General features: G+C 40.7%; 2 protein-coding genes across 2 annotated transcripts in view; both read right to left on the reverse strand.

The window, feature by feature from the left end:
* Positions 1-271: 271 nt before the first annotated feature.
* On the reverse strand, positions 272-14,068 carry LOC139294074 (coiled-coil domain-containing protein 6-like). Its single transcript, XM_070915851.1, has 9 exons — positions 13,814-14,068; positions 12,482-12,631; positions 10,538-10,666; positions 9,794-9,897; positions 8,578-8,738; positions 7,274-7,430; positions 6,125-6,225; positions 4,943-5,064; positions 272-2,047 (listed from the first exon to the last, which is right to left on the reverse strand). The coding sequence occupies exons 1-9, from the start codon at positions 14,066-14,068 to the stop codon at positions 1,847-1,849; spliced, it is 1,380 nt and encodes a 459-aa protein (XP_070771952.1). The 3' UTR covers positions 272-1,846.
* A 1,125-nt stretch (positions 14,069-15,193) lies between these two features.
* Positions 15,194-21,071, reverse strand: part of LOC139293908 (ankyrin-3-like) — a 94,285-nt gene continuing 88,407 nt past the window's right edge. The window contains exons 40-45 of the mRNA XM_070915576.1: positions 20,769-20,931; positions 20,324-20,401; positions 19,864-19,947; positions 19,620-19,733; positions 18,186-18,277; positions 15,194-17,232 (exon numbers count right to left, since the gene is read on the reverse strand). Of these exons, the coding sequence (XP_070771677.1) occupies positions 18,206-18,277; positions 19,620-19,733; positions 19,864-19,947; positions 20,324-20,401; positions 20,769-20,931 (511 nt within the window). The 3' untranslated portion in view covers positions 15,194-17,232; positions 18,186-18,205. The remainder of the gene's footprint in view (positions 17,233-18,185; positions 18,278-19,619; positions 19,734-19,863; positions 19,948-20,323; positions 20,402-20,768; positions 20,932-21,071) is intronic.

A 21,071-nucleotide genomic window follows, 5' to 3' on the forward strand; every position in this document is an offset into this window, starting at 1 on the left:
ATTCAGTAGGATACATCCTCTGGTAAATATGAATGTCTGTACCCAAATTCATGGCAATCCATTTAATAGTTGTCCAGACGTTTTACTCTGAACCACAAATGTCAACCTCACGGTGGCGCCAAGAGGAAAAGTCAGGGAATCGTAAAAGTACAATACAATGTATAATATTTCATTGACCTGTTGATGGCACTAGAAGCAAATTCCATAGCAATCTATTATTTCAGACATTACAAGGTAGTAAGACGACAATACAACATGAGTCTTACCAGTGTTGAAGTGTAGAGAAGCCTGAGACTTCAGTTTAATATGAGAAACGCATCGTTTCCCCACTGTGCGGGAGGTTAAACTCCTCAGTTGCCTCTATGCACATGCAGCACATCACTAAATGTATTGAATGGGGATTCCTCCATAAGAAATATTAACAATTTTGCCTTCCAGGATAGGATTTGAGCTTTGATGGTGCATATTTATTTAAGGCACAAACATTTTCCATCAACTACTGTAGGGGTTTGGTGGGACCTCATGACTTTGACAAGGAAACATTCAAGTGAAGCTAAATACACATAAAGACCAATACAATTCGGCACCTGAGTGCCTGTTAGGAAATCTGTCAAAATCAGCAAGCGTATTACATCTCAAAAAAAGAATCACAAAGAACAGACTGATTGTTATTTGCAACAGTTCTTAAGTCTACTGCTTTCTCATCAGTGTGAAACTGTCATAGTTCTCACATTACAAATGAGAAGCAACTATCCATAAAAACTGACAATTAAAAACAGAAGTTGTCATCTAAAGAGCTTTAATCATACATAGAAATTTAGTTCAACAGTACCATTCATTTAGAATGTTTTAGCAGTATGTATATTTAGTGTAAAGAGCATTATGTTTTTTTCCTTTTTCTGATGAGGAATATCCACAAGGATGATAGAAGCTTTCAGAAATACACCAGAGAGAGAGACAGAAGAGCAGAGAAGAGACTGAGTACATGACTAAGTTGTAACACCTCAGACTACATTTTTAAACACCTCAAAAGGCAACATTTATCTGTGGTTTATGTACCAGTGTCCATCCTCATTGATGCTTTTTTTTTTCCTTTTCATTTTAACTGAAGAGCAGCAGAGCCTTGAATGCTTTCATAAACTAAAATAACTGTGGCGCGAGCTCTGTTTGATCACTGCCCTCTAATGGAGAAACTCCTAGCAGTCGTCTATGACACCTCTTGTTGACCTAATCAAAGCTGTGTTGAGCTTGGGGTCGGAGTGAATAGCTGACACTGTGTCAGAGACAGAGGGGTGAGCGGGAGTGGAGGACATTACTGCAATCGAGTGTCATATTATAGGCATGAAAAGAATCGACCACATCCATCTATCAATCCATCAATTTCTCTAGCCACACATCCATCCATTTATCCAAACATCCAACCTATCAGAAAATACCACCATGAAACATACTGTATGTGCTGTTTGTGCTATCTTAGAAGCGCCACAACAACAATTCCAACCAGCTAAAGTCCCAAGCAAAGAAAAAAAAAAACATAACATGTACAAGACAGAAGGTGGAACAGATAATTGGCCTACAAATCCCAGAAGCGATTATTTTTCAGTCCATCCATTCCTTTTAAGAGTAAAGTAACGCCACGTGTGGATTTGGCAGGCGGCTAGCTTCATTGAGGGTCAGCCGCCGTCTTGTTTCTTTCCCCTCTAAAACTTTTGAAGCTGCTTCTTTTGTGGAGTAAAGAGTAAGAAACTTGACTTCCAGAGCTGGTAATGATGGAAGCTGCTGTTGCGGTAGCGTCGTGGCATTCAGTGGGCGCACTCACGCGCAAAGACAGAGACTGTGTGGTGCGTTAAGGCTGGGAGGGAGGCTGCTGTGCTGCTGCTGCGTGCTGCGACATAGCTGCCGGGGAGGACATGGACTGGACCATGGGCTGAGCTGGTGGGGGTAGCGGAGGCTGAGCCTGCTGGGCCCCTGAGTGCGTGTTGGGGGAGGGTGGGGGCGTTGGACGTTTGAATTTGTCGGGGCTGGTGCTTCTTCTTGGGGAGGGCCTCTGTTTGAGAGAGAGAGAGAGAGAGAAAAATAAATAAATAAATATGCCTCATCTTGTTTAACTAACTGGACGGCAGCAGTCTAAACAGTTTGTGGCAAACTGAGATGTTTGGAGAAACTCAGTCCAACCAACAACATGTGAAGACAGTCTCATATGGGCTTTTAGTTAAGGCAGATACAGATAGAAAGCACATTTGAATAACAAGAGTGTAAAAAAAGCGAGGTAATCGTAGCAGTAATCTTTGTCCAACAGTCTTTCGAGAGCTACAAACCACTGAAAGAAAATAAGATTGAGTGGCGAGGTTACTTGTCTCAGTCGTGTTTCCCCCACTGAGCTTTTGGTCACGACCTGACAACTGCAATTCCAGTCAGAGGAATAAAAAGAGGAAAGAAAAAAATGGTTTTACAGAAAAATTAATCTGTCTGAGGCTCTGGTCTCCCAGACGGAGATTCTTTCCCTGTTTTAACTCCTGGGTGGGCTGAGTGGTGATGGGAAAGATGTGGTCTGTACCATCCTCATGCATCAAGAGTAAATGAATGGATGCAGAATACCAGAGAGGGAGAAAACAAGAGACAGAGGCATACAATAAGAGTGGAAGGAATAGGCTGCATTGAAAGAGATTAAAGCATGAAACAATTCAATCAGTGAATAAATGATTTCAGCTGCCTGTACATAAATATACCATTATGTTTTGAACTTGAACCTTGGTCAGCTGAAATTGGTGTTACCCTAATCTTGGTGTAATACGAGGGAAACATGTTAAGATTTGAACGTGAAATATAAAAACATTTAAACAAACAAAAAAAAGGCATTTGTGAAAAACAAAAGAACTCCACAAGGTCCTACATGTAGGGGACAGCAAAATCTTAACAAAGGGTTTAAGAATTGGTCAGAGCCTAATCACAGTTTCAGTCAAGACTCAGGTCTCAGTGACCTGAAAAGTACCAAGAAGGCGTTCCCATATGTTTCATAACTCGGGAGTAATGACCAGGTACAGAAGAGCCGAGTTTTTAATTGTCAAACTGGCGTAAAACTGACAGACCGCCCTCTGACTAATAGCACTAAAGCCTGTTCCCTGCAGAGTTCTTTTCTCCAAATCATAAAGTACTACGTATGTGAAACAAGTACAAAACGATCCAATACAAGTGATACTTCAACTGCATACAATATCTGGGCTAAGCTGTTCATGAAGGTGAATGGTGACAGTTGTGTCTTAGTGTTCTCTGGGAGTGGTATAACAACAGGATGGCTGAACTTCATTTGAGCATGATTTGCATAAAAGCACATAAATTGCAGGCAAGCTCACCAACATTTAATCCCCGACCATCCAGCTAGTGAGAAATTGACCACAATTTACGCCTGATAGCCTCTTTCCCACAGTGGCTGATCACGAACACTTGGAAATACAGTATGTCACTTTCTCAGACGACATTTGTTTGTCACATTATTTTTTAGATGTAACATGGCTTTATATTATGCTTTAACCATATTGCTTTAATTACCCAGACATTAAAATCCAAAACCAAACCCACAATCTCATTAACTCATCTTCAGAAGTCCCTTGTCCCCCAGAATACTAAACTTGTCATTTTGGCAGCACTTATCCCTTAAATAATACTGTCAGAGCATTCAGGCTCATTAGTTTAGAAAACATCTTGAAACCAAATTAATCTACATAATCTTTCATAAAACCATCTAAACTGACAGAAAGATATTGAGAAAAGTTACTATAAAAGACAAGACAAAACATGTTTGAGATAACAGACACACACATACTTTAAGTCCTGCTGTCTGATTTGACCTTATTGATGTAGGTGTTACGGTCATAACTGAAACTAAAAACACTTAGCAGAAAGGTTTTAGTGGACTATGACCGTGGAATAAAAATATAAAAGATAAGTTTCTACAGAAATATATGGGACGTAACAAGGTGTGTTGATTCAGTTATCACTGTGTTATTGAAGCTGTCTGGACCTTGAGACATTTATGGAGCTATGGGACGTTCTACTATCAATCTAAGACTGGGCTATGTGTGATGTAACAACTATATGTGTGAAGATCAAGCCAGTTTTCTTTGGCAGGTTTAAGGCTTGTAAATGTTCACACTAGGGTTGGGCGATATGTTAAAATGCTCCATCCGGCCACCATCAGGCCAACAACCTGCTATTGCCTTTATATTCATGCAGGCGTGTGTTTGTGGCATGCAGGGGGGTGGGGGAGCCCCCACTTCACCTTATCCTCTGATATCTGCGGTCTTAATGTGAAAATCCAATTTTATTAAAACATTACAGCCTATAGGCTACTCTTCTTCAATTAAACTCACTAAAATCAGCTTGAGATCTTTGCTGAGCAATAAGCTGTAAAGATGGCTGAACAGCTGTCGCACACTGTTTGAAAAGTCTGACGGTGATGAGTCTGATGGTGTCAGATGGTGTCAGATGAAGAACGCCTCCGCTTGCAGCCTCCAAATGAACAAACAGGTGCGAATAACGAAACTATGCCATTACATGATCATGGTGCACAACCACACACACAGTTTTTGGTCTAGTCTCTGAAATGTGATTTATGAACTGATGTTGCTTTTAAGCACCAATCAATCGGACAGCGACCACTAAAGACGGTTCATTGTCATTTAGTCGCTGCCCTGTTTTGTGAAAGACTCAGAGCAACAAGAACGTGTGCAATATGGCCCAATTCCAAATGCCAGTTCCCATCATTTCTATCAATTTAAAAGCATTTTGCTTCACATGCCTAGTAATGCCAATTTACAACACAAAACAATTTAATTGGCAACTAAACTTTTGATTGGAAATAACAAATCCTAAAAATGAACACCAGTGAGCTCCTGAAAACACCAGATGTCTGGTTAAGGAGGTGCCGGTGGACATTACTTACCGCTACGGCGTGAGAGGAGCTTCCGTGGACGTGCAGGGCGGGGGTGTTGTAGTGGGAGATGGCAGCTCTGGACAGCGTTGCTGGAGGGGTGAAGCCAACTGTGTGGCTGCCATATGAGAGACCTGCGACAGAGACAGGAAGACAGACATGAAGAGAAAGTTGCATAAACTGTATGAACGTTTGTTCCAAGTGATTATATTTAACTATAAATTCAACTCTGGTTGTTGAGATTCAGCAGAAGTACTGCTTTGTTCCAGGATTACTTAGAATGATAGATGAATGCAACTTGTACCTGACTGACCGAACAGAAAAGCAGCAGTGCTCTGGTACCTGAGGTCAAACTTATCATTGTGCAAACCTTTAGGCTGTAATATGATATCTTGCTGAATCACACCAAACATGATTGAGTGGACCTGGAATGACTCCATTTTCCTCTGCATTGTATTCAGAATTAGGACTCAAGGCTTAGACTAGATGCTAGTGCGGTATGGGAGATTGGGTTTTGGTTTACAAGAAAAGCCTTTCCACCGCACAAATTAATACATTTAATGAGCTTTTTCCTCATATTTTTCATTTTCGCTACAGTTCTCTTACTCTCACACACTCAACATTGACCCACTTTACATTGCTTTTGCTGCCACGGTCTAACAACTCATTAACTGTAGTGATATAAACGACACCTGGACTATAATTGAACCATTTTTCAAGGAATTTCTTGAATATCGGATAAACCTAAAAAAGCTTAACCATGTTTTTGTGTTCAATAATTCAGCAGCTGACTCCAGTTAAATACTGAATTTTTATACACAATCACTTTCTTTTATTAATTCTAATCAGAAAAATTAATTGTATTTATAGAAAAGAACAAGAAGTTGATTTGATTAGACAGACTGAGGGCAAACATTATGTCACAGCCATCTACACTGGAGATTTATTCATGGTTTCACTGACCTTTGAGACTTAAACCTAAATGTCAATGAATGTTTGTTCCAGATTTGACACATGATATGATGGATTCTAATGTCAAGCTTTGTTATAAAAATAAGGCTTGTCTTCTGGCGATTAGTCATATGAATTGATATCAAAGGTGCTTTTTATTGTTGTGTTGGCCATTCCCTTTGATGCAACATACCCTGTTGACTGCTGTATTACCTGGACAGTGGCCATATTAGATGTACCTACCAGGTGATATGGGTCGGCTGGAGCTGGGGGAGGGGGTGTAGGGGATGGGGCTGGACACAGTCCTTGCTCGCAAGCCCTGTGCAGACATCTCGTTGAAGTACCTGAGATGATGAGATTACCAAGTTTATGAAAATTCAGTAGATTTGTAGGCCAAAAAAGCAGTTCGTTAGATAGGCAAAAAGACATAAAGACATAAATGAGGATAGTTGGTGATAACACCTTAAGGTGCAATGTGAAAAGGTCCTAAAAAGAACAGTGAGATAACAGGCAATAATGTCTATTGCCAATATAAAAGATTAATGATTAGGTGTTCAATACTGAACCTGGCTAGATGATCTAATACTAAGAATGATGGAACAGTGAGTGTTTTTGCGTCTGTATGTCAACCCTTAGGGCCACCACCACTAACTCAAAGTCCTGTCTTGATTTCAGAACTGGGGGACTGGGGACCATCTGGGTACCACTTGGGACTGCCTGAACTGTTAAGTAGTAGTAAAAGGGATCACACAAAGGAGTTCAAATGTGCTGTTCATTCAAAAGAAAGAAGGCAGTCTTTCACTTAATTGGTCCTGATAGTTGGCTCCTTTTCAATTACATCAGGATAACACAGATCGGGCAAAATGAAACTAAGCTACTGCTAATTATTTTGATGGTTACCCGTGCTAACACTGGTGTCGGAGACAATCTTGGCAACTGTGGCCTGAAGCAAAACTGCATGGCAGTACTGAACATTCAAAACATTTATTTTATGATTGTAAGCTTAATGGCCACCATGTTGTTACCTTGCTAATCACAAAGACAGCCTATACACCACTAACAAAGATTGGCTATTGGAAGAGCAACTGGTGTGTGCTGAGGTGGCACGAATGAGCAGGCATGTCTTTTGCATCTCTATCTCTTTTGTTCCTTCATCTTTTCATTCAAGTTCAACCTCCCCTCATTCAATCAGCAATGTCAGCAGTGTAAATGGCAAACGGAGTGAAATGGCACTCTGCAACATCAGACTCGGGTAAACAGGCAACGCCATTTACTAAGATCAAGTCTCTCTCATCCACCTCACTTGACTGGCTGACACATGTGACTGCACATCTGCACTTTGTTATTGTGGCCTTTTTGATAAACTGTCCTATTGTGTGTACCATCCTCTACCTCTCATCGTCCATCTCCAGACTGGATTCACTCTCCGACAGTTGTCTGCACAGGGCCTCCCTGCGCTCCATTTCTCTCTGAAGCTTTCTCTGCAGCCGGATGTTCTCCTCCCTCATGTGTCGCTCCTCCTCTATGTACTGGGCACGCTTCTCTGTGTCTGGGGGGGGGGGGGGGGGGGGGCACAGAACAAATTATATCAGTTGAGATATTGTCAAGCTCACACCCCGGCCACTTTACTGCAACATGAGCAACTACTGCATTCATGTGTAGCATGTCAAAATTATTGCTTAAAAAAACAAAACAAAAATAAAAACGCCTCCATCTAAAAAATGTGCAGATGTAACATGATTTCCTCCAAAAACTTCCAAGAGCAATCCAGTTCGTTTGTGCAGTACAATGCATTCTTTTCAAAAAATAAAGTGAAAGTGGGTCAATGCTGATCTCTACAAACACCTCTCTAGCAATACAGCCTTGCTACTTGACTTGGAACATGAGGTTGGACTGACAGCTCCCTCTAGTGGCAAAAGCAATGCATAGACAAAATAACGTTGTGTGACACTCCCAGGCATGTGCTTACAGTAATCTCCATTAGTTCATTAATTAAAAGATGCATCAAGCTGGACCAGTATTTATGACTGTCTGAACAACAAACAAGTCTTATTAACATCAACAAAATGGTGTTTCCTGCACTGCTGTGTTGTGAGATGTGTATGTTATTTTGTCTAAACGGATATTATGAATACGGTTCTTTTGTGCATTTAAAAAGATAGCACTTAAAAAGGCTCATACGTTGGAGGGCCCTTGAATGCATCAGATAACATTTCCCAGAAGTCCTCAAAAGCGCCTATAAATGCACCATTGGATACTTAGTATCTGCTTGCAATTACATATCCATGCAGTATTAATGTGTGTAATACATAGTACATAGTAGGGTGCGGCACATTATGGTTTGATTTCTAGGTCACACCTTTCTACAGATGGACTGGAGGTCTAGCTTTCTATGCTAGTAACAGTCTGTGTTGTGTTAAAAGACCCTTTATTGAGCATGGAACATGAGGACAAACCAAAAAAAAAAAAGAAGAGTAGTTTAAGTATCTTCAGGTGCAATGTGACCAGTGGGAGGCAACAAGGATGTAAACTGTGTCAGAAAAGGCCAGAAAGTATCCTGTTCTGTCTGGTCCATGAAACAACCCATGCATGGGTTAAGGGCTTATCAAAGGATCAGTTTTACCAATCACATCCTCAATCAACACTTGAGGGCCCACACTCCCTTGGATCATGTGACAAGTTGAGCGGCCACTTACGCTGCAGCTCAGTGGTGCGCAGGCTTTTCTTAAGCCTCTCCACCTCATTCTTCAGGAAGCGGATATGCCGCATCATGTTCTCTGGTGAGTCTATCTCCATGGAAACGTCTCTTGGGGACGGAGGAGCTGACACAGGCTGGTCCAACTTCTCCTGAAGGATTCTAGTTTAGAAAACAAAGAACAGACCACACTGTTACTGTAATTCATTAAAAGAAATAATGGGCATGATGACAAGCTTATAAAACTGAATCTATTTGAGATCCACAAGCCTGGACAAAAGCCTATAGAACTAATATAAGACAATTTACTTGATTCTCAAAAGTGAAAAACCTTCTCGATTGCTACACCTTTAGTTTGAAAATGGCTCTGATTTGAAATGACTGCCTTCAGGAGTTAATTATTCAGCCTTCGTTATAATTAACTCTTCTAAAAACATTACCCTGAAAATGTGTAATCTAAATCAGAAAGCTACGGTTAGTAGATTATTGGAAATTTTACTCTGCATCACAAGTGAAGCTGAGTCACTTGTTTTTGGAGGCAAGCGGGCATTTTACTTGTGCCTGTGAATGTGTGTGCGTCTGTCAGAGACAGAAAGTGGGCCAGAAATATGGAGTATACTTAGACAAAAGCATTATTACACTAATCATAAAACACTGAAATATTGCAACCACCAGTCACCAAAATATTGCTGAAATTTGCTGTTGGGCCCTGTCAAGATATTGCATCTACCCTAGTGGTTCCAAAAATGGCTGCCTTGAGGACAGGTGACCTTCAGTGCTGAAACTATTGGCCAATTTATAGATCAGTTGATCAACAGATGATCAACAGATGTTCCACAAGATGTGGCTGAATGTTCTGCGACATCTAAGTTTTTTTTTGACTGTTAAAACAAAATAAGCAATTGGAAGATGACAACCTGAGCAGTGGGAACTTGCGATGGGAAAGTGTCCTTATTTTCTCGCTTCTTATAGATTAAGAAACTAATCTAAAAAATGATAGATAATGAAAATAATCATAAATTGCAGCCATATTTATTCAATACCATTATGTCGACAGCAATGCTCAGTAAGAGTCTTTGTCCGTTTGTTAGCACTACTGAAGAGATTTTGGCTTTCAAATGTGTTAAAGTATGGCTATGGGCATAAACAAGCATTGAATCCAAGCTCATCATCTCTAGATACTGAAGTGGTTAAAACATAATATAATCAATCCACACCTTTTCTCAGCCTCCAGTTTGTCCATCCGTTTCCACAGTCTGTTGACCAGGGCTTCTTGTTCCTGCTCTAATGTGTTCTCAAGGTCAATCTTCTCCCGCCTCAACTGGAGAATAAAAGGAAGAGTGGAGAGTGATATTCAGAGATACAAAAGCCTTGATGTTGAAAAGTGTTAACAGGACTGGCACAGAAATATACTGTACTGCAAACCGAAGGTCTCTGTCCAGATAAGCGTCTCTTTCATAGAGCTACAGTCCCTATACTGGCTTGTAAGAGACCAGAGAAACAACAACGCAGGATAGATATCTATTTTTATATTTCTAAAGATGTCTTTATTGCCAACTGATATAAAATGACCCTAAAGCTACAATAAGCTGCTCATTAGTGTTTTTAGTGGTGAAATTAAGTCACATTTTTGGTAAACATGCCGTTTGATTACGCCTCCATCTGAGCAAAATGCACAGTGGCATTACACAAGCATCACTCTGACACGTATACATTCGGCAACAATGAATGCATGCATGGACATCTACAGAAAAACCCTGTCATCAGAGCATGGAAACATTATGGAGTGGCTCGGCACAGACAGGTTTGACCAAGCCACAGACCACAATGTTCTTTCCAGCTAACATTCAGTGGGAAGAATTAAGGATGGTGAAATTTTGGCATCTCACACTACAACAAGAACTGGACACACAAGTTCCGGGATATGCTGAAATATTCTTGCGCTACCACGATAAGCATACCTGTTCCAAGGTTAGCTGCTTTGAAATGGTTTCATTCTCCATCTTCTTGATCTTTTTCATGAGTTTATTAACCTGGAACTCCTGCTCCTGCTCCAAGTGCTGCTCCAACTCTGCCTTCTCATGCTGGAGCTAGGATGGAAAAGGGGAGGATAGTGCACAGACAGAGGAAAAGAAGGAGAGGAGGTGGATGAAATGAGAGAAATTAGAAAGAAGGGAGAGGAGCAAGAACACAAGAAGAGACTCGCGGTGAGTCACATAAAAACTATTTGATGACCACAGTGAACAAACACACGGGTGTCAGATCATTTAGCTTACACATTATGTACGAGTATAGCAAAACAGGAAACCAATGTTGCAATTCTACCAGATTCATGGTTAAACTTCCCAGAGGAATAAACAGTGTAAAATAATGATTTGGCAACCAAAGTAACCACCTCTTTGGCAGCTCACCAATACAAAGAAAGGGTGCGGCTCCTGCGCTGATTCATAATGGGACGATTGTGTGATGAATTATATAAGTGATTACTCATTATGGAGAAAGGGATGCTAATTCAATCATAGGAAAAGACTTGAAAGGGAAAAATAACCATTTCCATCATGCTACTCAAAGAAGCAACTAGAGTTTGTTTTAAATTACTGCATTCATGCAGAGTCGAGTGCTCTGTAGCATCCTGGCTGAAAGAACAGAGTTTTGCCACACCCAGTGCAGCAAATTTTCTTGTAATTAACTCACTAACAATTTTAGGAATTGTTTTGATAATGTGCCTCCCTTTAACCAATACAACAACCAGCTATTGTATAACAGGCCTCCACCCCACTGTACTGTGTGGGGAGTGGCAACTATGCCAGAGTCTGTGTGAAAATACATCTGTTCATCTTTGCAAAGATATTTTATCCCACTGTCCTTCAAGCAGAGGCTGTTTGTAAGCAACACCAGAACAGCGGCAATGTGCTCCTGTGTGTACATATTGTACATAATGGTAACTGTGTGAAGGTTTTTCCCTTCATTATGTCATGCATTAATGATAACAATTACGCCAAAATCATTTGAAACATTTTATCACCTTCCTCTCTAAAAAGAAAAAAGAATATTGGCACATAAGAAGATATTAGAAATTACACTGTACATAAAATCTATAGGTCATAAAGTGTGCTGAAAGGGGGGCATTGATTCAAATACCTGCTGACGCACTTGCACGCTTAAGTTTAGACGAAGTGAAAAGTCCATCATCAAAAGTAATGATGGGGAAAACGCAGGTCAGACAAAATTGTTTACAAAAGTGCTTCAGCACAGGAGCATTTACACACCCAGTAAAATAAATAATCACATTTGCTCAATTTTCCCTCTATCATTGCAAGAGTATAACACATGCCCATGTATACAAGCATACACACACACTATGGGATCATCTGTCAGCACCAGGTCTACGGGCAGAGGCAGACACGGGTCTGTTTCATGTTAAGTGAGAAGGCAAGATAACAAAAGCCCGAACCAAAGTCCATATGTATGACCTTAAGCAGGGTCTGCTGAGGCCTACGTGTCCTTTTTAGATTCACACTTCTTTACACATCAACAAACCATTAGTCAGCCTACAGCTAGCCATTGAAAGTGTGAGAGCGTGCGTGCTGTGCACTCTGCAGTTGGGAAAATAAGATGTGGAAAACAGACTGAACCAAATAACCGACAGACGGGAGGAGAGTAATTTGAGAGTCATTTAGAGTAGCTAGCAGGCACAGTGAAGTCATCTTGAGCCTTTCCAGGCTTCAGGCAAGTACCAATACAGTTGATGATAATGCACTAGCTGCTGCGCACTCATACATGGCGCTGTGTGCATACACACACACACACCCTGCGAGCTTGATGATGACGCAGCCAAAAACTTTGTATAATCGAGCATTAAGAAAACATACAGTGATGTGTTATCAATATGATAAGTCACTCACTTGCATGAGTTTCCTCGACAGTTCATTGGTGAGAAATTCCTCCTCCTTCTCATAGTTGACCGCCAAGGTCTCCTTCTCCTTCTGGAGGGCCTGGATCTTCTTGAACAAAGTGTTGCTGATAAATTCTTCCTCCTGCTCTGCTCTTGCTTGCTGTGGGACAAAAAGATATAAGAGAGTGGCAGAGGCAAACGTCAGTGAAGCAGACTCCTAGATCTGGCACATGAAACTGCTGGATTTTCACATTTATCCTGATTAAATTGTAACGTCCAACAGTGCATGTAGGCTCACTGCAAACACACACAAACCAATCAACCAAAATCTGCTGCAGTGAAGTCTGCCAGCCAAAGAGGAAGCAGAATTTTCCCGAATGACTCAAGAGATATTGCAGTAATGGATGACTTACACAGGGGGGAAGAGTGAAACGTGGGGGCACTAAGGAAATGTGCTGGGACAGCTAGCATTACAGTGTGATGATACGTCTGTCCTTGTTAGCACCAGTCTCAAATTCTCCATCCTCATTCTTCACTGACCTCAAAGCTGAATTCTGTTTTGCAAGCTGGGAGAATTTGTCAGTTGTTCGAGGACAATGAGAGGGACAATAGAAACCAAACAGCTAGTTAAGCTTCCCACATTTACAGAGGGTGGACAGGGTGCACTGTGGCTGACTTACGAACATGTGAGCCTGTCATTTATGAGTCTGTGACTTAGCTAGCTTGCTAAGTTTGGCCTACATACTTCCCATATATCCAACAGATCGGTTACACATTTTTATGAAGCTGGGGCTGATTAACCGAGCGTGTAGACATCTGATGCATCGGTCCATGCCAATGCTGCTGCTGCTGCTGGACTATTTATTTTCACTCAGTTAACCTACCCCTGTTGGACATAACGTGGTGACAATGTCTAGCAGTGAGTAATCAGCTGATCAAATAGCTAAGAGCAGTCCAGTAACTTGCATTGTGAGGTGCCCACCTTTTTAAACGCCTTTTGACTTGACGTTAGCCGCTGAGCTAACGTTAGCCAAGATTAGCAACGCAAAACAAAACAAAGCAAACTGGCTGGCTATCGCTGCCCAGCCACCTAGCAAACGTTAGCCCGCTGGCTAAATTAGCAACATACCCAACTAGCTAATGTTAGTAGAGCTAGCAAAACACCAGGTGACTGAGTTCAAATACAGATAACATTTCCATGTAACACATTACATGGGTGTACATTGACTATTTAGTACTAAAGCAACAACACTAGTCATAGCCAGCTAACTGACGAATGCAATATAAAAAGTAGCGTGGGGACAGCATCTAGCTAGCTAGTTAGCTAGCTAACGTTACTCACAATGGTGACGCTAGCTTTGCGGAGGTCCCGATTCTCCTCCTGCAGGGCTTTGCACTTGAGTTTGAACGTCTCAAGCTCAATTTTAAGAACTTTATTCTCTTGTTGCAAAGAGGCCAGGCGGTTCGTCAGCTCCTCCAAACGAAACTGTGAAATGACTATGCTCGGTTTCCCCGAATTTGAAGCGGAGGACGACATCGGGGTGGCCGAGCTGCTCCCCGCTCCGTCGGTGTCGCTCTCGCTTGCGCTGTCCGCCATGGCTGTGCGACAGTGTGGAAGATGACGGCAGCTGCAGCGTTTGAGGAGCGCAGACAGCAGAATGGTACACCGTGTGACCTTGCTCACGCTTGTCGGCATAGCGCCACCACCAGTAAGTCTCCAGTACCGCACGATGCATCATTTGCAGATGAAACTGGAACATTTGATGCATCTTTATCAACTCCATCCAAGAATGGATTTCCAACGGAGCAAAGTGGACAACTGATTCGGGACCTCAGACGTTAAAGCACATTTGAATGAGCTGAATGATGAGAGCAGTAAAGTGTGACTGTATCATTTCCTGTTTTCTTGAGCGGCACTGTGACAAAAAGTGCATGCTGGAAATTAAATAAGTACCACAAAGAGGGGGTCAATAGGGGCCCCAGACCAAGTTTGGATGATGTGGGAAGATTTGCTAAATAATAAATAATAAGTAGTAGAGCATTTCTGTATTGTTTTCCACAACAAACTACCACAATCATTTGGACAGTACCACTAGTATTAATATTTTATTAATAACTACAAACTACTCTCATCATCATCTGCATAAAATATCCACTTAAAGTGTGCTAGTAAATCATACATATAAGAGGCAAGACTTGGTGGGACTGCTTTGAAATGATTATTCCATTTTATCATGAATCATGAGACGACTGTGGCTCAGGAGGTAGAGCGGGTTGTCCACTAATCAGTGTTGGTGGTTAAATCCCCGTCTCCTCCACATTTCAAAGTGTCCTTGGGCAAGACACTCAACCCCAAATTGCTCCTGATGGTCAGGCCAGCGCCTCCCATGGTAACTCACTACCACTACCATTAGTGAGTCTATCATTGTGTGAGTGAATGACAGGCAAATTGTAAAGGGCTTTGGATAAAAGTGCTATATAAATGCAGTCCATTAATTACTTATTCAACAGAAGTCAGCAATATCCTCATAGGGAACTCTCGTTGTATATAAACAAGCGGCCCTGGAGAATTTTGCTCAAGGACACTTACTTAACTCTGGTTGAAGGGCAGAGTCTCTGATGACATAACTACCCTGCTGCTATTACATTACTTACATAATAAAATATGCTCAAGGACACAAAGACAAGAACAGAAACAATTGTATTGCGAAATCAATGCATTTTTATTTTTTTTATTTTTAGGTAGATTTTTTTTAAAGACGTCTGAAACATTTTGTGGTGGCATCATTGCTGCTATAGCCTCTAAAAGACCTTGAATAACCAAAGTGCTAGAATAGTTACATTTCAATGGCTTCACTCTGTTAGTAAGAATTGTACATCAAAAAATCTGCTCAGGTGAAAACACATATCAAACAAAATTGACAAAATTGATAGTTCAACCATATCAAAGGATCCTCTACCCCCTGATTGACATAGTAGTATAAGGGGATGTGGTACAGCACCCCACCTGACTTCCTTTAACCCCTCCCCTCCCAGAAAAAAAAAAGTTACATAGTTTTCATGTCCACAGCATAGACATCAGCATACTGAGCCATCGCACCAGTAGAACACCACACTTGAACTACATGGGCATCTAATGAAAACCAATACAAAGATAATTCCTAATGTAATGTAAAGTAAAAATTTTGCCAATGAGCTAGTGAAAACAATTCTATTCGACACTGCATATACAGACTCTCAAGCCTAAAAAGATCACACAGTTTCAGAGTTAAACACAATTTATTTAATGCTTAAATAATTGTTTTTGACCATCCAGTGTTTTTGTCATACAATATGCTATTTAGAGCTACAATCAAATAATGTCTTTATGTGTCCTTAATGTGAGTAGGTTTTAAATTAAGGAAATACTTCACCAAAAAATCCAAAATGAAATGCCCCAGTTTTCCTTAAATATCACAGCAGCCGTTAGAAAAACCAAATTGACACACTGCTAAAATGATTACAAACAGTCTAACAGTGTACAGAGACTCCTACACCTTATAGCCAATACGCACAATACAGTTATAATTTTACAGCGAGTCAGCCTACTAGCATTTACATTCAGATTATTTCGTTCTTGTAGCAGAAGCTGCCCTCCGGTTTTACATAAACAGACAAGACATCACACCCTCAAGAAGCTATAGAACTTTTTTTCATCCTCACCCCCAAACATGATAAATGTTTTAATGGTATCCTTTTTCAATTTAAAATATAAAATCGTTGACAAATGTTCGGGCTATATGTGTACACAGATAAAGGGTTTTATTTGTCATTTGAATACAGTGTTTGCAAACTTGTAAAAATTGTACTTAAAATAATGTGAACAGCATGCATGAAAATATGAGAACTCTGAAAGGCTGCTTTTCGTAGGATTAGATCCATTCCCACTTTGGGAATTACTGAAATTCGATTTTCTGGAAATTTCCTCTGTTAAAATCAAATCAGCTTTTTTTTTCATGTACAAACATTATACCTGCTCTAATATTTAATTATACAAGAACCTGTGAAGTTACACTCAAATCTTAAAAAGGGGAACCGTTTCAATAAATTCTGAAAGCACTTGAAAAGGTTACTCTCCTCAGTGCGTTCTCAATCAGTAACTTACCCTTTTTTAAGAATTTTACACATTGTAATTTTATATACAGAAAAAGCTTTTGTGTTAGTTTAAGTTTTAAAAAGGAAGAAAAAAAAGTCCCAAAACAATTTACATCCTGACAACAATGGGTTCAAGAAAAAACTATAAGGCGAGTGTTGAAGTTGGATCAGAAGTGTTCCATTAGATTTTTTTTCGTGTTATTGTGTCTACTTCATTCTTTCCACCCACCATGTGGATTGAGCTCTTGTGCCATCTTTGGTCACAGTTGCACCTCTGTAGTTGTCAGTAAGGGAGTCTTTTTTTCGTTTTCACAACAAACGATGCTCCTCAAAAAAGCTCTCACAACACCAGTGGACCAATGGCACGTATTGTTTCACACAAAACAGGAAGCAGAATCATTGTCCACGGGTCCACCGCAGTCGTAAAGTGAGAACCTCCCGGCCCTTTGATTGACAGGTGAGTTTTTCATGCTCATGCGTAAGTCAGAAGGGTCGACTCCTCTCACGTGAAAACCATTTGTTTGAAGCAGATAGCTGACTGGACCCTTGCCTGAAGTCCTCACACTGGAACTCTCCAGCCCTCTGAACACTCACTCCCAGGAAACATCTTACTTGCTTCCTGTACATCTGTAAGACAGAAAACAGAACAACACATATTGTAGCACATTTAATGAAACTTTTAGTTTATAGATTACAGTTGCTCGGAATAATACAGAATGAACTGCGTTAACTAATATCTATAAATGTACATTATCTTTAAAGGAAATATTATTATTCAATTCCATGGGTGTAAGCTTTCTCTCGTAAAATACTAATATACAAACTGTCACGATCTTCCATTCCTTTGTATGACAAAATGACAACATGTTAACAAGACCTGATGGTCCGTGGGTTGTTGTGGTGACCTCTGTTACCATAGAAACGCTTTGCCAGACTTCACAGTAGTGCCATATAATTTCTAAGTCAGTTTTTTTGTACAGATGGAATGATTCACTGCAAACATAACATAAGGGTGAACAGCAGTGGGGATTAACAGTCTGGCCGGTGGGATAACAAACTCTTTTTGGATGCTACAATGCTATTGTGAGTTGGGGATTTAGCGGACAAAAACAGGCACGGAGGGTATCAGTGGGGCAATATAATGCTGAGGTGTGTACCGCCCATCAGCTCTGTTCCCTACTCACACACACTGAGTGAACACGGAGGGAAGAAATGTTGCCAGAGGATAACCAGGCTCAGACATCTGTCAGCCTTTTGCACTGTGTGACAGTGAGACAGTGAGACAGTGAGACTATCTGGGGAGGGATAAATTAAAGGAACAGTTTGACATTTTGGAAAATACCCTCATTTCCTTTCTTGCAGAGAGTTAGATGAGAAGATCAATACCACTCTCATGTATGTGCATTAGGTACAGAGCTGGAGCCAGGAGGCGATTAGCTTAGCAGAATACAGTAAAGAGATGGGGCAGTGGAGTATGGCATGAATGTAATTATATGGAAAAGAATGCAGCATAAAGAGATAAAGAGGACACACACAGATACATCCGCACTCTGATAGTAACTGACAGTAAGCTACTGTACCTGGTAGAGCACAACCATCCCTATGAGTGGAGCTTTTTATCCCCTGACCTTCTGTCATCTTTTCGCCTGCTATTCCTCGACCCTTCTCCTTGCTAGAAAACACAAACACACAGAAATACAGTTGAGACGTGGTATTCTTATCTTCTGATGAGAGGAAAAGAAGTTGCAACCCAAAACGTGAACCTGAATCATCACAGTGAGAAAAAGGAGAAAGCAAAACTGCACACACCGTAGGATCAGCCATCTGAAACTAGCAAATGTTAGCAGTAGCTTAATTGTTAGGAACATAATTAGGACCCAAACCACACATCAACCAGACACCTGGAGGAAAATTAATACAATTATTAAAATTATGTTATTATGGAAAGCGTTAGAAACAAAAGAGGCAGATTGTATTTTCACAGCAGAGTCACGGCACTCGTTAGTCATATTGTTGACTAATCGGTTATACACGTTAAAAAAAACCCATTAAAACCACACAGTCAGGAGCATAGTCAGCATCCCCTTTATTATGCAAACACAATAGACACCACACAGTTTCAAAACACACCATGCAAGCATGTACTTCAAAAGGCTGCATTTATGTGTTTCGGTATTTTTGCCCAGAAGAGAGATAATGAGGATAGTTATTCCAAACCAGTTAATCCAGTGTTAATACAAAATTCACCTGCACCACTGGAGGAAAACATGATCAAATCTAACTGATCCTCTTTTTGACTTTTGAAGCTGCACTCAAACAGCAGTTAGATGTAACTTTGAGGTCTTCAATACTTAGAAATAACATGTGATATCAGTAAACTGAGCTGTTTTAGAGACAGTATTTCTTTCTTAACATTCCTCCTAAATAAGCTTTAAAGTTAGACAAAGTAGGTTATTCACATGCATGACAATGTTACATAGTGTATTTATTCTGTAAGCGCTTGTTCCAGCTATAAGCTATACGCAGCTCACACTGAGTGAAGTATTTAAACCCAGGACATCATGTTCTTATGGCTACACCGTAACACAAATGGAAATATTGTATAGATTTTTTGTGTTGCATTTTATATAAATTTCCAAGTAATTTATCATGCCATATTTCCAATCTTTAGAAATCTTGTTAATAAAATACTGTGGGTTTGAACAATGCTTGGCCAAAGACTATGACTTTCTAATGATGGACCTGCTGGTGGGTCTCACAGGGTTGAAAAGGTTTCTCATTTAGATCTGGTTAAAGCCCCACTTTGCAATGTAGGCCAATAAAATTAGTGTTTTTTAACACTGAGTCTGGTCCAGTGCCGGTTTAAGCCTAACCTTTCCATTAGCTGTTAACCTCCCACTAATTATGTTCATCCTACTGATGTTTTCTGACAGGTGGATAACAGCATCCCATGCATCCCATATAGATTAGACTTTGAACCCAGGAACACAGTTAAAGCGTATCTTCATGCCAACCTCTGACCCGTCTTCCTGCAGAAGGGGACTGTGCTGAGGGTCTCGGTGCCACCTGTCACCTCCTTGGTTTTCTGGTGTGGGAGTAGACACGCGCCGAATAACCTTCCTGATTACCTGCCCGAGGCAGAAGGATGTCGACAAAGGAGGAAAAGATCTGATGGTGTCTGCTTTTATAAAAACATTAAGCTACTCTCCATTTTTATTTCAGTGCTGAATGGGAAATGGTAATGAAGTTATACGTTACTTTTCTACTGATGAGGTTACCATCTCGATCCATATAGTGTTCCTCTGTCACAGACTCGCCTGGGATATTCTTGGCTTGTTCTCCCTGCAAGCGTTTGTGGTTAGCACACAAATAAAGGCTCAGAAATGACCAATTCAAACATGATAAAACAATCCTTCACCATCACCACACCGAAACAACACCTCAAGAGAGGATCTCCATGTCAGAAAAAGACTGAGCACTAGGTTAGTCTTCAACCTGCCAATGTAAACACCATGGTATGAGGTACCATGAACTGTGACAGGTTCAATAGTCATGTACACAAACATATCTATGAGCACAGAAAGAGTAGAACTATAAGTACACCAAGCAATATCACTACAATGCACACCAGACTGACCAGTCTAAACTACACCAAACCAAACCACACCAAACCCAAACCAAGACTCAGCCCAGCTTCTGCTCCAGGCTGTCAGGGTACCTTTAAAATGAGACGGCGTCTGAAGATTCTGGTGGTAACAGTCTGCTCTTCCTCTGAACCAGAATCTACACTAACCCGCTGCTGGGGAAGGTATTATAAGGTCATTCCACAAACACATGGAGGGAGTCAGGAGGATAAAGAAGCACATGTATAGGCAAGAGAATTAGTTAGTTGAGACATTATGTTGATGTCCTTTATGTACTTCAACTCCATGGTTGGCTGTATCAAAAAAGAGAAACCTGGAAAAAAAGTTTATGTTTCTTTACCACGTCAACTTAAACCATAGGTGCTTTAGACATTTCTCTTGCAATAACATAATCACAATGTAATATAGTGCTTTAGTTGCTACAGGAAATAAAGAGGATTATATTCTACACTGTAACGACTACTGTTCAGGGTCTTTTTATTTGATTCTATTCATTATTATTATTGCTTGGAACATTACCTGGACTTTTTTCTCCGACACCAGTGCTCCCTCTTCCTTTCTACCATTCGATGATTCCGATGAGCCGTCCTGAGGTGAGTGCTTTGAGTTGTCGCCGTTCTGTCGGGACCTCCCTGATTCGCCCCTAGACGAGGAAGTGATGGAGTCACTAGAGTTCTCTTGGCTGTTGGGAAAGAAACACAGAATTAGGATTGTAGTTGCAAAGAGAAGATTTCAAATTCATGGTTGGCAAAAAACTGTCGTCATTCTTGGAGACTTTTTTAAGGGACTCTGTTTGAAGCCTATAATTATATAATACTTTTA

The sequence above is a fragment of the Enoplosus armatus genome, chromosome 12 (genome assembly GCF_043641665.1).
Source record: "Enoplosus armatus isolate fEnoArm2 chromosome 12, fEnoArm2.hap1, whole genome shotgun sequence".
NCBI classification, from domain to species: Eukaryota; Metazoa; Chordata; class Actinopteri; order Centrarchiformes; family Enoplosidae; genus Enoplosus; species Enoplosus armatus.